The 15,096-nt window shown below is 62.2% G+C and overlaps 1 protein-coding gene across 1 annotated transcript; it reads right to left on the bottom strand.

Annotated features, from left to right (window-relative positions):
- Positions 1–959: 959 nt before the first annotated feature.
- Positions 960–5,948, bottom strand: LOC106540358 (dnaJ homolog subfamily A member 1). Its single transcript, XM_087704982.1, has 8 exons — positions 5,507–5,948; positions 4,558–4,708; positions 4,271–4,463; positions 3,761–3,865; positions 2,934–3,161; positions 2,427–2,657; positions 2,224–2,324; positions 960–1,973 (listed from the first exon to the last, which is right to left on the bottom strand). Exons 2-8 carry the CDS (start codon positions 4,687–4,689, stop codon positions 1,746–1,748), a joined length of 1,218 nt encoding a protein of 405 aa, XP_087561108.1. The 5' UTR covers positions 4,690–4,708; positions 5,507–5,948; the 3' UTR covers positions 960–1,745.
- Positions 5,949–15,096: the final 9,148 nt, after the last annotated feature.

Here is a 15,096-nt window from a genome sequence, read left to right on the forward strand (position 1 = left end):
TCTCCCCGTTGCAGTTCTGCCAAGAGTCCACTAGGGGCATCTCTGCTCCAGGACTGATTTCTGGGGCGGAAAAGGTGTGTGGGGGGGGTCCCAGCATCCCACGCTGTTCTGTTCTCTCGCACCCACCCGCCCCAAAGTCCCCGAGGATCTGGGGACCCCGAGGAGCCCTCTGCAAGGACCCCAACAGTCAGGAGGTGAAGCCACTCGACCAGGGAGGCTCCGTGCATTGGACCCCCCCAGATCTCAGCATCTCCCCCCACTCTGGCAGCCAAGCTCTGCTCTCCCTGCCCTTTGAAAGGGGGAGTTAAGTTCCCTTTGGGAACCAGGAACCGTCTGCGGAGAAAAGGCTCAGGGAAATTTGGCAAATGAAAGCTTGGTCTGCAAACCCTCCCCCATCCGAGGGAGCCCCCCTCCCTTCCGCAGCCCCAGCACCCCCGTTTCCCAGACGGCCTCCTGGTCGGCAGCAGAGCCGGGAGTTTGTGGGGAGGGGGTCTTCTGAGGCACTGGCTTGTGGAGACCCCCCCAGTTCAGAAGCTGCAACTGGTGTCCACGGGGGCATCTGCACGCAGGTCCAGAGGGGGTTAGGCAGGGGCGAGTGAGGGGGGCGAGTGAGGGGGCGGTGGGCCCCCGTTGCACAAAGCCCCAGACAAAGCAGACCAGGGGGAGGCAGGGGGAGGAAGGGGGAGGGATGGGATCAATAACCAGGCAGAGAGCGATCCGGAGAATCTCCTTGTTTTCCTTGAAGCAAAATTCAACTTCTGCAGAGTTCCCCCCCACCCACTTCGTCCGAGTCCCGCAGACCCTCCAAGGCCTCTGCGCTTCTTCCGGTCCCTTTGCAGACAGGAGGCAGAGAAGAGCGGAAAAAAAATAAAAAGAGGAAAAGCAAAAAGTGTGGGGGGAAACGAACCCCAAAGTTCCTCAGCAGACACCAAGCTTGGCTGGGCTTAGACGGGGGGGGGGGGGGGCTCAGAGCAGGCAGGGCCACCCTGGACAGCCCCACGAGGCCTGGAGTCCCCTCCACCTCACCGCTAACACCTAACACCGACTACACTACCTGGAAAAGGCCCTGATTCCGAATGCAAGGGGGGGGGAGGCACAATGGGAAGGCACTTCAAAGCAAAGGGGAGCCCACTGACTCCACCCACCAGCAGCTGAAGGGGTCCCCCACTGGGGGGGTCCCCCTTGCCGGGACTCCCAGGACATGCCGAGGTCCAGCTCCTCCCCCCGCCCGTCAGCCGCCACTCGGCTTGCCTGCAAGGCCCCCGTCCTGGCTGGACTTTGGAATGGCCTAGAAATCAGCTGGGGGGGGGGGCGGGTGCGTTCCCACAGCCCCCGGGACTCCTGGCCCCTAGGAGATGGGCAAACCCAGGTCAGGACCAGCGCTGGGTGCGAAGGAAGCTGCCTGAGCGTTTTCTTTCCCCTTGGAGTCCTAGAGAGGAACCAGCCTTATCGTCCATGGCTGTCAGGTGGACAGGAGGGGAAACATCCGGCTGAGGCTCTGACGGTGATTTCTAGGCCGAGATCCTGGGGGGGGGCTTCGGGGCAGCTACGACTCCCTAAGCTAAACGGGGGGTTTTCAGAGGCAGCCGGCCTCCAGAGGGTTGGAGACCTTTGGCCAAAGGAGGGGCTTGACCGCTCTGGCTGGACATCCACCGGCTTTTGTGCTTCTTAAGGCATCCTGGGCTTCCCCCCCCCCCTTCCGCAAGGTCACACACACGAGGGGGGGGGGTGCTCCGTCCGCCGGGCTACGAGGTCTGGCACTGGACGTTGTGGCGCAGGGGGTCATCGAAGTCTCCTTCGTGGTAGATGTCGTTCTGGAAGCGACGGCCGGAGAAGTCCGGCTGGGGGAAATACTCCCGCAGCTCCACCTCCTCCATGTCCTCCGTGGCCATCACCTCTTCGTGCCGGGGGAAGAAGGACTGGAACTGGCGCAGCTGGTGGAGGGGCAGCCAGCCGGGCTCCGGGAATTTCACCTGGGCAGCAGAGGGGGAGGGGCAGGAGCGTGGGCAGCTGGAGCTGGGGGAAGGGGGGGGGGAAGCCAGGCTCCTTCCCAGCAGGGATTGGGGACCAAGGCAGCCAATGGCCCCCCGCCTCCTCCTCCACCCGTCGTTCAGGGTCTGCAGGGAGGGGGGGGGGGCTGCCCTGGGTGAGACTAGCCGGTTAGAAGGCCTCACCGAGATGTCCCCGAAGGAGCCGGCTGGGGGGAGCCAAGGGCCTCCCTACCTCGAAGTGGATGACCAGCCTCCCCTTTTGGCCGGGGCTGCGGTAGACGGGCATGCCCTCGTTCGGAATGCACCGGATGTCCCCCGGCTTGATCACGCAGCCTGTGGGGCAGAGCAGGCAGGGGGTGAATCTCTCCCAGGAAAGGGACCGGCCCCTCCTCCCCCCGCAAGCCCAGAGAGAGCCCCCCCCCCCCAGCTGCTCACCAGGCCGCGTAGAAACCAGGAGCCTCCGGTTGTCCAGGGTGCGGATGACCTGCTTGCAGCCACACAGGGCGTCCACCAGCGGCACCTCCCGCCGGACGATGAGGTCGTTGCCGCTGCGCTGGAAGACCGGGTGCGGCTTCTGGTCCAGCACGATCACAATGTCTCCGGGCTCAAATCCGGGGGCCTGGTCCCCCTCCTGGTGGAAAGTGATCTTCTGCCGGTCGGCCATGCCTGCGGGGGGGAGGGGGGGCAGAGGGTCCATGGTGTAGGAGCAGCCACCCTGTGGGGCAAACCCTCGGCCCCCCACGGGGCAGCCCCTCTCCCCATACAGGGGAGGGGAGGGTCCGTTGCTCGGAGTTAATGAGGGATAACCCTGGTTACGACTGATGGGGCTGGGGGTCTGTCCCTGGACCGACCTTTCTTGGTGGGGGGCCCCAGGAAGCCCAAAGGGAGCAAGAGGGAATGGGGAGCCAGCAAACTCCGTCGTTCCCCCCCCTTAGGGCTCACCTTTGTCCAGGTGGACGTTGAGAATCTTCTTCTCCCGGATGACCTTCCGGCCGTTACAGGCCAGGCACCGGTCGAGGGGCCGCACCCATTCTCCTTGGCCCTGGCACTGCGAGCACATGGCCTGGATGTGGTGCACCATGTTGGGCCCCAGCTGGTGGACAATGACCTCCATGCCAGTCCCGTGGCACTTGGGACATCGGACGTCCAGGCCCTCCCGGCCACCACGGCCTGCCGAGACGGAGCAGTCGGTTGTTGGCGGCCCAAAGCCCAGGGCCCTCCCCGCCTCTTTCAGCCCCACCCGATTCTGTAGCCCAGCAAGGGGAGGCTCACCCGGCCCCCTTCTCTGCGGAGGGCCTGCACCCGGCCCCACAGCAAAGCTCCCCCTCCCAGGAGCCCCCCCCCTTGTTTTCTGGGGATGGGTCTTCCCCATCAGCTGCCTAGTTGGTTGCCTGCTCCCCCACCCACCCACCCCCAGGCCTCACCATCCTGCCAAAATCAGCCAATGCCGCTCAGGGCGCAGCAGACTGAAAGGGGAGCCCCCAATACTCCCCCCTGCGCCCAGCCGCTGCGCCCCAGAACCCGCCGAGCCGGTCCCGGCTGAGCCACAGCTCCGATCGGCTAATTCCACCTCTGGAGCATTTTTGCGGCTGGTTGAGCCTCTGAACACGCCCAAGACGGGCTGAGCCGGGTATCGGGTGAAGCTCTGGGGCTCAGCAACAGATCCGTCCTGCTCCCCGAGTCTCCCAGTGCGGCAGCCCCCCCCTCCCAACCTCCCCCCCCCAGCCCTGCTCCTGAGTGGGGAGGGGGCAGCCCCGTGGCCCACTCACCCGCACAGCTCCGGCAGATGACGTTCTTCTGCAGGGAGAGCTTGCGGGTGGCCCCGTTGTAGAGGTCCTCCAGGGTGACGGTCAGCAGGTGGACAGCCGTCTTGCCTGCGGAGGGAGAAGCCCAGAGTCCAAGGGCTGTTTGTGGGAGGGAGGGAGTGTGGCCTCCATGCCTCTCTGCCATGACGGAGCCCCGGGGATTTGGGCAGGATGGGGCTTGTCGTCGGCAGCCTCAGTTTCCAAGCATGCAAGCGGGGAGGCAGCCATAGCAGACCCCCCCCCCTCGGAGAGCCTGCAGCCCCACGGGACACAATCGGGGCACACCTGGGGGAGGGGGGTTTCCAGGAAATCAACCCCCCTCCCTGCACCTTCTGGGCAGCAACAGGGGTGGGAAGGAGGAAGCAGGGGGATCGGGGTCTTCTCCCAGGTCCTTTGCCTTCCCCACCCCACACCCCATCCAAGAAAGTTCCCCCCCCCCAGCCCACCTGCCCTACTCGCGGCCGAGCCCCCTACCTCTCCTCTCCACCCGGGGGCCCTGCGTGCGGCCCCCTCCTCCGAAGAACAGGTCAAAGATGTCCATCGGGGGCCCAAAGCCGCCCCGCCCGGCTGCGCCGCCCTCCTTCATGGCCCGCTCCCCTCCTCGGTCGTAGACGGACCTCTTGCTGGGGTCGGAGAGGACCTCGTACGCCTGCGAGATCTGCTTGAACTGGGGAAGGCGGGAGAGGGAGGCTGAGACCAAGCCCACCACTGGCAGAAACCCACCCCCCCTTGCCGTGCCCGCCTCGCTCTCCCCCACCTACCCGCTCCCCCTCGCTGGGGTTCTTGTCCGGGTGGTATCTGAGTGCCAGGCGCCGGTACGCCCGCTTGATCTCGTCCATGGTAGCACAGGGCTTGACACCCAGCAGGTCGTAGTAGCCGGTTTCCTTCACCATCTTTCCTCCGGAGTGGGCCCTACGGGGGAGGGGAGGCCGTTGGTGTGGGGCAGCTCCCAGCAGGTCCAGCCAACGAGGCGATCAGTCAGACAGCCACGAGGCTCCTGGCCCCATCGGACGGCCCCACAGACGCGGAAGGAGCTGATCGGAGGGAGGGGAAACAGGAGGACCAGCAGCCTAACACTGTCCTGGGACGACTCGGCCGGGTTTTCTCCAGCAGCACCAGCAGCAGCAGCCGCCGTGAGTCTGCCGCTCGGGCCCTCCTCCGCCCAGCCTGCCTGGCGGACAGCTTAGTAGCCTGGCAAGGGAACCGGAGCTGGGCGTGGGGCTGTGTCAGCATCTCAAGGCGTTCATTAGCCGGCCTGCCCCACAGGATGAGCGTGTGTGAGCTTCCAGCCTCACAGGGCGTGGAGGGCAGATGGAGGAGGTGGCGGGCACACCGGCCCAGCCGGCTCGGCCTGCCCTACTTTCCTCGGCTCCTTCTCGGCAAGCCCAGGGGAGCCCCCCTCGCCCCCAAGGAAAATCACGGCTTCCCTCCCCCCTCCTTCGCCCCCTCCAGCCCCTCCGCCTGTTTCCTGGGTCCCTGTTGGGTCCCCAAAGAGTTTCTGGGAGGGGTCCGAAGCCTTTCTGGGGGCAGCAGAGAAGGCCAGGAGCCCCTCCCTCCTCCGTCCCCAGGCAGCCCTGCCGCCCCTTGTGCCCACCTGCCCCACAGCCGCTTCCCTCCGGAGCCCTGGCAAGACGGTCCACCTTCTCCGGAGGCCGAAAGAGCCCGGTTCCCTGGAAACCCACGAGGCTGCCCGAGTGAACCGTTTCTCACCTAGAAATCTCCCCGGTGGCAACTTTGTGGGCTCTGCCAGGCAGCCAAGCGCAGGGCGGGGGAGGAGACGCACTCACCGCCACCACCGACAGGGCGGCTCTGCCCCGTCAGCTCTTTCGGGAGCTGGGAACTCCTTCGCCCCACCGCGCCCAAGCGGCCGGGGCCAAAACAAGCTCCTGATGCCGAGGGGTGCCCCGCCGTCAGAGGAATGCGGCCCTCCCCACCTCAAAGGAACCGCCGGGAGACCTCTACGCACAGCCCTGGGCAGGCTGGCACGAGACGGGCTGGCACGGGAGGCTGGGCAAGGGCTGCCCCATGCGCCAAGCGCTCGCACACTGACGCACGCATCCGCCGCAGAGGGACCCGTCCCAGGGCAGCCCCCCCCCTGGCAGCCACTAAGAGCCTCTGGGTCTGCTAAATCCGGGCACCAGGCGAGGAGTCAGGGGTCACACGCAAAAGCCTCACCTTCCTCCCCCCCCAGAGGCGTCATTGTCACCCTTCCAAATAATGATGGGTTGCGGAGTGAGTAAGAGGGGGGAGGAAACGGCCTCCCTCCAAAGGAACTGGGGGGGCTGCAGGGTGTCCTCTGGCTCAAAGTTAAAACAGCAGTGAAGAGAGTGGGGCCGGTCCTCACACTGACGACCACTGCAGCCTCCCCCCCCCGCCACAACTCAGATGCTTGGCAACCGGAAGGCCGGTTGCAGTGGGGGGGGGAGGGGAGGTGTCATGAGATTCTCCCTGGGGATCGATCTGTGATTGTCATGTGATTCACCGGACAACTGTGAGGGTAAAGGGAAACTTTGGCTCCCATGGTGGTTTTGTAAGGGGGGGGCTACCTGTTGTTAGCCCCCTCCCCTCTCTCCCCCCCTGGGCTCCCCCTCTTTGGAGGCTCCTCCGGGGGAGATGGGGGGGGCTGGATGGGAGGGGCTGGGGGGGGGCTCCTAAGTGAGCAGCAACCAACTCCGCTCCCAGCTGGCCTTTGATCTCCTGGTGGCCCCCACTCCCCCCACCCGCTTCCCAGGAGTGCCGCTCCCACATCAAAGCCAGGAAAGCCTCGCATTCAGGGCTTTTTCTTCCCGCGACGCAAAGGTGAAGCTGCCCGGATTCCCAGAGGAGACGGAGGGAATTCCGCCTCGCTCGGCCGACGGACGCTCCGCACCTCCGCCCCCCCCCCACCGGCTCCTCTTGCCCAAGCGGTCCGGCCGCCGCTCCGCCCAGCCCGGGGAAGCGTCCGTGGTCCGCTGCCAGGCGGGAGGCGCTCGGGGAGATCCGCGCAGCCCCCGACGGGCTCCGGCTCCCCTTCTGCGCTGCGCCGCGCTCGGCCCGACGGACGGACGGAGCTCCTGGGCGGGTCCCGGGGACGCAGGCGGCACCCCGGCTGGGAGATCCCCGCCAGGCTCCCCGCGGCTTCCCCGGGGCGGCTCCTCCCAAGACCCCCGAGGGACCCCCGCCCAGCCCGGCAGAAGCTCTCCGCCAACCGGGCGCCCCCCGTCCGCCCCGTCCGCCCAGCCGCCCCCGGGGACAGGCACGGGCAGCGCCGCCCCCAGACCGGCTGCGGGACTCCCGACGGCGCCCCCCAATCCCCCAGCCCCCTCCCGCCCTCGGGACTACATTTCCCATCCTCCCCAGCAGGGACGGGACGGACCCCACAACACTCACCCCGCCCGCTCGGAACTCTCTGGAATGGCGGCCACGCCCCCCTGTGCCCATTGGCCAGCCTAGCTTCTCCCGAGGAGGCCCCGCCCCTTCCCCCCCCAACCCGTCTGGGGGAGGTTCGTCTCCATTGGGCCGTTCTGGCGGGACGGCAATCCGCCCGGTGACGTCCATGTAGTCGCCTTTGATTGGGCGAATGTGAAGCGCTCCGGCTACTCTGATTGGCCGGGGTGAAGTGAGGGCGGAAGTAGCGCAAAGTTTTCCCTTCCGCGCCTGTAGATGCATTCCAGAAGTTGCGAGTTTCGGGATTTTCCATTGAAGAAACGGGATTTTGGCCCTGGGGAAGGAAGGAAGGATTTGCTTTCTAAAGGCATCGGGGATCAGGAGGAGGAGGAGGAGGCTCTGACCTCCCAGAGTCATTCGCTGGCTGGGGAATTCTGGGAGTTGAAGTCCGGACATCTTCAAGTTGCCAAGGTTGAGAAACACTGCCATAGACAGTGCTGTGTCCAGTTTTCCCTCTGGTCCGTGCCTGACAGACACGCTGCCGAGCCCTGATTGGCTGAGGAGAAACTGGTGCCCCTATATAAGGAGCTGTCAACAGCCTGGCAGCTGCTGCTCCTCCTGTTAGCCGAGCAGCCGCACTGGCTGCCGAGCGAGCGCTTTCGGTTAGCCTTCACGGAAGGTCTCGCCTCAGGCTGTAAGTCCCCTGGCGCTGGGACATAACAGCTGGCGACGAAGGTGGGATCGCGATCCCGACCTGAGGAGAAAAGAGCTGACCAAGGAAGTCACTGAGCTGATCTGTCACTGAAAGAGCTGAAGCTGCTGTCAGCGACGAGACGTTGCCTGACGAAGAATGGCGCCCTCGCCTGTTTCTGCCGCTTTTAAGCCCACAGAACAGCCACTGTGGGAGATTTTCTACTTAGAAAAACCCGAATGGTTCCTCAGGGCTGACGACGGCGGAGGTGTCATGGGGGGAAAGGCTTATTCCCCCTCCTCTTGTGGGGATGAAACTGCTAAGGATTGGATGGCTCCTCAGAAACCGCCTGCTGTCCCTTGGGAAGTCCTAGTAGAAAACTGAGGGAACCGCTGTCCTCCTGTCCCCTCTGTGGTGGCCAGAAAGACCTGCCTTCTGTGAGAGGAATCAGTATAAGAGGGAGAAGCCATGGAAGCCTTCCTATCTTCCCTCAGAGCGGCTGCCTTTGCTCACTGTGAATGGGAGAGTTGGGGAAATGCTCTGAGGGACAGATTGTGAGGTGGCACCAGAGGCTTAAGGTGGCGACGCCACTTACTGACTAAAACGGGACTTTCCCTTCAATGGGCTCTTGACAAGACTAGAGCAGCCGAACAAATCTTCCTCAGAGGTTCAAACGATAAATAAACGCTTCACATTTTCCCGCCAAAACGGAGGCTGCCCCTTCAAATGCAGCAGACACAGCAGAAGAAGTCGGGGAAGATGAAGTCCACTTCCTCAAATGACCAAGTGGCAGAAGAGACAAACAGCCAGCCCAGAATACCTGCCTAAGCTGTGGGGGCAACACCTGAGGGCTTCAGGCACCTTCTGCCGTCCTGACTGCTTACGATGTGGACGGAAGGGCCGCCTGGCTAAAGCGCGCAGAGCCCCACACAGCCAAATTCCAGGCCAGTAGGCAAGACATCTAAAAAACCCACTTCTTAGAAATAAAAACGGGGGAGAGGATTGCTCTATGATGCTAAACTATAGCTATCCGCCTGAAACAGTCATTGGCAATCCGTGATAAGAAAAATTTTATTACTGTCAAATTAGAAGGGCCTCCGTGTGGAATGGAGGTGGACACAGGTTCTTCCCTGATGTCCTGGCAAAATATTAAGAAAGTGGTTCCTAAATGGTCAAAAACCAAAACTCAACCAGCCCGTTACTCAACCAAGGGAGACTCGTTCCCATTCTGGGTACCTGCCCATTCCACGTGCAGTATGGAAACTTTTCAGAGAACAATCTGAAATATTCTTTAACAACTATGTGGAGTGTTATTTCCTAATGATAAAAATATTGGCTGCATTTATCACGCGTCTGCTGCCCAAATCCCGGTTACATTCTCCGTCAGTAATGATAGTGATGAATATTACTGTTAAAAGAGGTTTGATCAGAAGCTGTTGCTTCCTCTGGAACCTCAGGCTGGGTGGGGTTTTCTGAGCAAGGGAGACGAGGAAAGAGATCTTCGGGCTGGCGATCCTCCTCTTAAGGGATCCAACAGATCCTGCCAGGGATTTCTCTTCTTTTGGATTTTCCCTGCTTTGCTCAGCCCTTCTGGGCACCACCAGGGGTCTCCCGGGCTCCTCGCTTGCCTTCCTCTGCTCCTAATCAGCGCCTTGCCTCACTTGGGCAGCTGGCTGAGCTCCGCAGCCGCTCAAAATACCCAGCCGGTGGCTGATAAGGGCCTGGGGGCCCCTCTGCCGCTCCTCCGAGACTGGTGGAAGGCAGGTGGCAGTGGCTGCCCGGGTTCAGGGGCTACCAGCTGCAGGGGAAGGGATCCCACCCGCTTCCAGCCCTTTGGAGAGCCAGAGGCTAATTTTCCAGCCAGCAAAGCCCCCCTCCCCATTTCCCCCTCCCCGCCAGTCGGCCTGTGGTTGTGAAGTGGGCCCGGATGGCGTGAAGTGCTTGGAATTTGCCTGGAGAACGTCAGTGGGGCTGAAGAGCCCTCCTAAAATAGGACTTCAGAAAAGAAAGCGGCTTTTAGCACCCCCAAAAGAAGAGGCTAAAAATAGGAGCGTTTTCCTTTCAATCTCCCTCCTTTTCATTTGTGGGTGGGGGGGGGGGATGAGTAACTCCCATCTGGGAGCAAAGGAGGAAAACAGGAAAGGGACTTCCAGCCAATCTCCTCGGAATAATGGCATTTCCAGGCCTTTTCTGAGCGGGAGGCATTACTCAGAGGCTGCCTGTGGCTGATGTCATCCCATTATCTGCAGAGGCTGCCAGCGGGGAGGGGGAGGGGGAGCCGGCCACCGGAGGAAGGGGGGAAAAGACTCACATTTTCTGGAGTCTACAGCCCTCCCCCTCCACCCACCCCCCCACTTTTCCCCAGCCCCCTCTTCATCTTTTGCTGAAGGAGAAAGAGGCATTCGGGAAACTCCTCACAGAAATCACGGGGCAGGGAGTTCCACAGGGGAACAAATTAACTTCAACCCAGCTATCTCTCTGGGTGGGGTTGGCGGAGCGGCTGCAGCCAAAGCAGGACCCCCGGGGATCCCCCAAAGGGCCAGGGGGAGACGCCTTCAGGTCTGTCCCTCCAAGGAACTGAAGCCAGGAATGGGGGGGGCTTGTCCACCCACCCTGGATCTCCGTTCCCCTGTGCATCTGCGGAGTTTCTTTCCTGTGTGTTTGGGGAGGGGGCTCACCTGCAGGGCTGGAGGGGCACAAAATCACTGCAGGAGGAACCAAGGAAAGCATCCCTCTAACCACACGCGCACACACACACACACTGAAACCGGACCCTGGCAGACAGTTGGCACCAGCTGGTGTGAAAATAAACTCTGATCCTCCCCTGGGCGAGCCTTGGATTCCTCTTGGCTGCAAGCAGGATTTGGGAATGTTTGCAAGGAGCTGGCCCCTGGGGAGGCTGGGCGGGGGTGGGGGCTGAGGAATGAGGCCGGCTGGGACCGGAGAAGGACCAGTGATGGAGGCCCTGGGGCTTTCTGGAGGAGGGGGCCTGCTTGCCACCTGCCCCGGCTGATGGGATCTCCTTCTATGGGCTGCCAAGGGGTCTCCTGGCCTGAGCCCACCAGCTGCCTCCCTGATGAGAAGAATCCCCCCCCCGCAGTGCCAGGACCCTTCACCTGGGCAGGGCTCCCTTGGCTTTGCCCCCCAAGAACACTAAGAGGGCCTCAGCACAAACACACACACACCCTGCTCCCATGTCCCCCGCAGGGAAATCGAGGAGGTTCCATCACCACAATGAAGCCCCCGGATGGGTATTTGTGCCCCAGGCCGCAACAGGTGCCCGGAGCCCCCCCGTGCTGCTCCTCTGCTTCTCAGAGTCTCCTCTGCCCAATGGCAGGGTGCCAAGCGCAGGCTCGGATGTATCTCGTGCCCAGCTGGCAAACTCACCTGCTGCCCTGGGAGCAGAGAGGAAACTCTGGGCTGGCCAGTCAATGGACCTGCCCCCTTCCAGCCCCCCCAATGGGCCCGTTGCCCACTGCCCACTTCCAGGCTCCAAAGGAAGCCTCAAAACAAGCTGGCTGGAGGCAATTCTGGAACCCCCCCCTTTTGCCCCTCCTCTTCTTCCCTCTGGCTGGATTTTAATTACAGGCAAAGCACCGTATTTACCGCTCTGGGAACGGTTGGCGCCAACTCAGCTCCTTTGCCGGTTGCCCTGACACCCCCAGGGGCCCCCGTGGCAAACCCGGCAATTTTGGGGTCCTGTAATGGGCACCCCCTCCCCTCTTGGAGGGTCGGCTGTGGGGGTGAGGCAGGCAGGAGGTTTCTCCCCCTCCCAGTGGTCGTTCATGGCAGCCCCCAGCTGTGTGGAATGGTCCCCTGGGAGGGAGCCCAATGCTGGCCGGGCTGCTGTGCGGCCTTCTCTTCCTGGCCTCCGGTCAGAGGTGGAGGGTCCCCCGCAGGGGCTGGGGGGGGGGCAGCAGCATCTACTCCCTGCTTCCATGAAACCCGAGTGCTGGCGGCTCAGTTACCCCCTTGCTGTGACCCCTTCTTTGGGGGGGTGGGCTGCATTCCGGAGAGTCCGAATCCCCTCCTGCACGGCTGTCAAAGGTGAGGGGGGTCTCCTGTGATCTTGGCTGCCCCCTCCTCACTGCGTGCTTGTGCCGGGGAGGGGGCTGAGGCAGGCAGCAGCTGCAGACAGGCAGGGCCTGCGGGTGACCACCGGGCCGCCATCCTGGCAAATGCTTCTCTGCTGAGGGAGGGTCTCAGAATAGCCCTGGGGGCAAAGGACCCTCCTCGCCTCCTCTATGGCGCCACCCTCTGAATCCATGGCAGCGAAACCAGCTCCAAGGTTGCAGGGAGGGGGGCAGGGGGGCTGAGCAATCCCGCTACCCTCATGCTTTTCAGGAAGCCCCCACTTTGTCCAAGAGGTGGCCAGTCTCTCCCCCCCCCCAAGTGAGCCCTTCCTGGCCTCAGCACACAAATCAGGACCCCCCTTTGCCCCCCCCCTGGTCAGCCTCCCGAGCTGAACTTCTGAGCCAGCCTTTGTTCAGAGGTGGGAGGGGCCCCTCCCCCCAAGTGACTGGCTTCCCATTGACTGCAAGGGGGGGATGGGGGGACAGAACAATGGGCAGGGAGGGGGGGAGGGGAAGCCCACCCACAGGTCCTTCACAGGCTCCATTCCACTTCATTCCCCCCCCTCCTCCTCCTCGGCCTCCCAAAAAAAGGAGAGTCTGCTTGGCCCATTTTGCTGCCTCGCAACCAGCCGGCAGGTGGGATGGGGGGGGGGGTCCTATGCGGCCACATTGCTCCATTGTTCCCTGACTTGGGGGGGTGGGTGGGGGGCAAGGGAGACTTTTCAGGAATGGAGAGAAAGCCAGCTGACCGAGGGTAGCAGACACAGAAACGGGCCCGGGCACAGCAGTGGCGAGTGGGTGGCAAGGCATTTTGGGCAGCCAGGATCTGTGCCCGGTTCTCCCCAGCAAAGCTTGAGCTGCGGGAGGCACAAGACTCTACACACACACAGACACACACACACACAGAGCCTTACGCCCTGCGGATGTTGAGCCGTTGTGCTGAGTGAGGTCATTGCTTTGAGGCTATTCCTGCCCCCCCTCTCTCCCCCCTCCGTCCTTCCCAGCCCCCATTGAAAGAGGCCACCGAGAGCTCCTCATTGAATGGACCCTGGCCAATTGTGGCTGCAGACAAAGGAGCTGCACTGGGGCAGCCCAGACGGATCTGGGGGGGTGGATGAGGAGCTACCCCCGAGGGAGGGAGGGAGGGAGGGAGGGAGGAGCCGGCGTCCTTCCCATCTCCAGCACAGAGCCATGATGCTCCGCGGCTGCTGGAGGGACTTTCCAAGGCGGACCAGTGGCCGACTGAAGGGCTCAGCTGCAGGGGAGGGGGCTTCTGCCAGAAGGGATGCAACAGCCCGGCGTGGACCCTCTGAACTGAGGCTTCGGTATGACTCTTGACCTGCAGCAAGTGTGGGCAGGGGCCTGTGGGCATGCCCACCCACACCCCGCCTTACCTGGCCAACCCACAGCCACCACCCAGCCATTTCTGGGATCCGCCTAGCAAACAAGGACACCCCCCACCCTCATCCCTGCTTAGATGGAGTCACTGCTGGATTGGGGGCCTCAGGTCCAAAGTAACTCTGTCCCAGGCTGGGATGGATTGTGCTTCTGACCCCCGGGGTCTTCCCCCTTGCCCTCCCTGCCAAGCCACCAAGGTCTTGCATGCCACAGGTGCCCGTAGTTGCCAAGAGCCGGTGCCCCCTCCCACGGCAAGGGCAGCGCCAGAAGGAAGGCACCTGCTGGCACGCCTCTCTTTTCTCAGCCAGCAGGCCAAAAGCAGCCATGCCAAGGGCTCTGAGTCAGCTCTGGTTCCCGATAGAAGATCTTCCAACTGTGCGGCTTCAGCCCTTAAAAGGACCGGCTGGACCGGAGGACGGGGCTTCCCTGGCTTGGGAAGGGGCTCCTGGGCTGATGCAGCTAAGTGCCAAGCCAGCTCCTGCCTCCCAAGCATATCCAGCCTTTGGAAGGACCTGGGATCTATCGGGAAGTTTGGGGCAGAGCCCAACTCCCCCTCCTCCTCCTCCTCTTCCTCACCTGGCAGGAAACCTCTGGTCAGGCCCCGAGAGAGAGGAGGTCTCTGCCCCCTTGGCCAAGAGCTGGCAAAGGTTTTGGCCGCCGGTTCCTTCACCCTGGCATCCTTATCAGCCTCAAGTCCTCCCACCAGCCGCCTGGCCGAGGCCCAGCTCCGCTTTTCCCAGAGATCGCCCGGCGGCTGCCCTTTTCCACCTCTGAGGAACTCGGGCAGGAACTGCCAGGAGCCCTCGGAGGCCTGGCATGGCCTCGTTTTGCCAGGGCTACTGGTGGAAGCTTTGCCCCTGGAAAACCAGCCCACTGGGCTGTGTGTAGCCTGCTGTCGGTTTGCTGAACATTTTCTATTTTGAAGAATATTGTTATTTCCGCAGCTTGTTTTGTCTGTTAAAGTTTCTGGACCCTTTGGTTTGCCACGCTGGGCCAAATGGGAAGGAAGCCCCCCCTCCCACCTGCCCAGCCCTCCAGGGTGCGCTTCAGTGTTAAAAACAGGCACAAGGAGTGACGGGGGCAGAAACAGGTGGTGGGCTGTCCATTTTTGCCCCCCTCGCCCCCGTAGGGGGAGGGGGAGGCAGCCACATTTAACTTTCTCCCAACTCCTCCAAATATTTCTGCTCTGCCGGGAGCGGCTGGTGACTCGGCTGCCTGAGTGGCCAAAGGCATATTTTAAGGACTTCCATCACTTCCACCTCCTGGTCTTCGCTATCCAAGGGGCCCTTTTCTCTGCTTAGGCCCCACCAGGGGTCATCGGTCCTGCCCCGTCCAGTTGCTCAGGGCACCTGTTCTCTGCCGCCAGGAAGAATCTGCAAGAATTCTCCCCGTGGTGAAGGGAGAGGCCACCCACCCACCCATGGTTCTTCCCCCTTCCCCACCTGTTTACCCCTCAGTTATTCCTGTTAGGTATAATTACTGACTGTACAGTTATAGAGACTAACTTGATTTTGCATTTAATAACGGTGGCGCAATACTGGAAGGAGGAAGATTTGCCTCCTATTCAAGAATGGACATTAAAAGTAACAAACCTATCAGAGAGGGCTAAAATATCAGCACATCTCAAGGACCATTCAAACGAGAGATATTAACTGGAGTGGAGAAGATGGATTGACTATACTCAAAATAAATACGGGACTAAGAAATTCCAGATAGTTTATGACTGAAGAAACAAGGAATGATATAATCTGTTTAGAGTCAGCCTAGCAAAG

This window comes from Thamnophis sirtalis, unplaced genomic scaffold, assembly GCF_051295495.1.
Source record: "Thamnophis sirtalis isolate CommonGarterSnake01/CBP01778 unplaced genomic scaffold, rThaSir2_p1.2 scaffold_2, whole genome shotgun sequence".
In the NCBI taxonomy this organism is placed as follows: domain Eukaryota; kingdom Metazoa; phylum Chordata; class Lepidosauria; order Squamata; family Natricidae; genus Thamnophis; species Thamnophis sirtalis.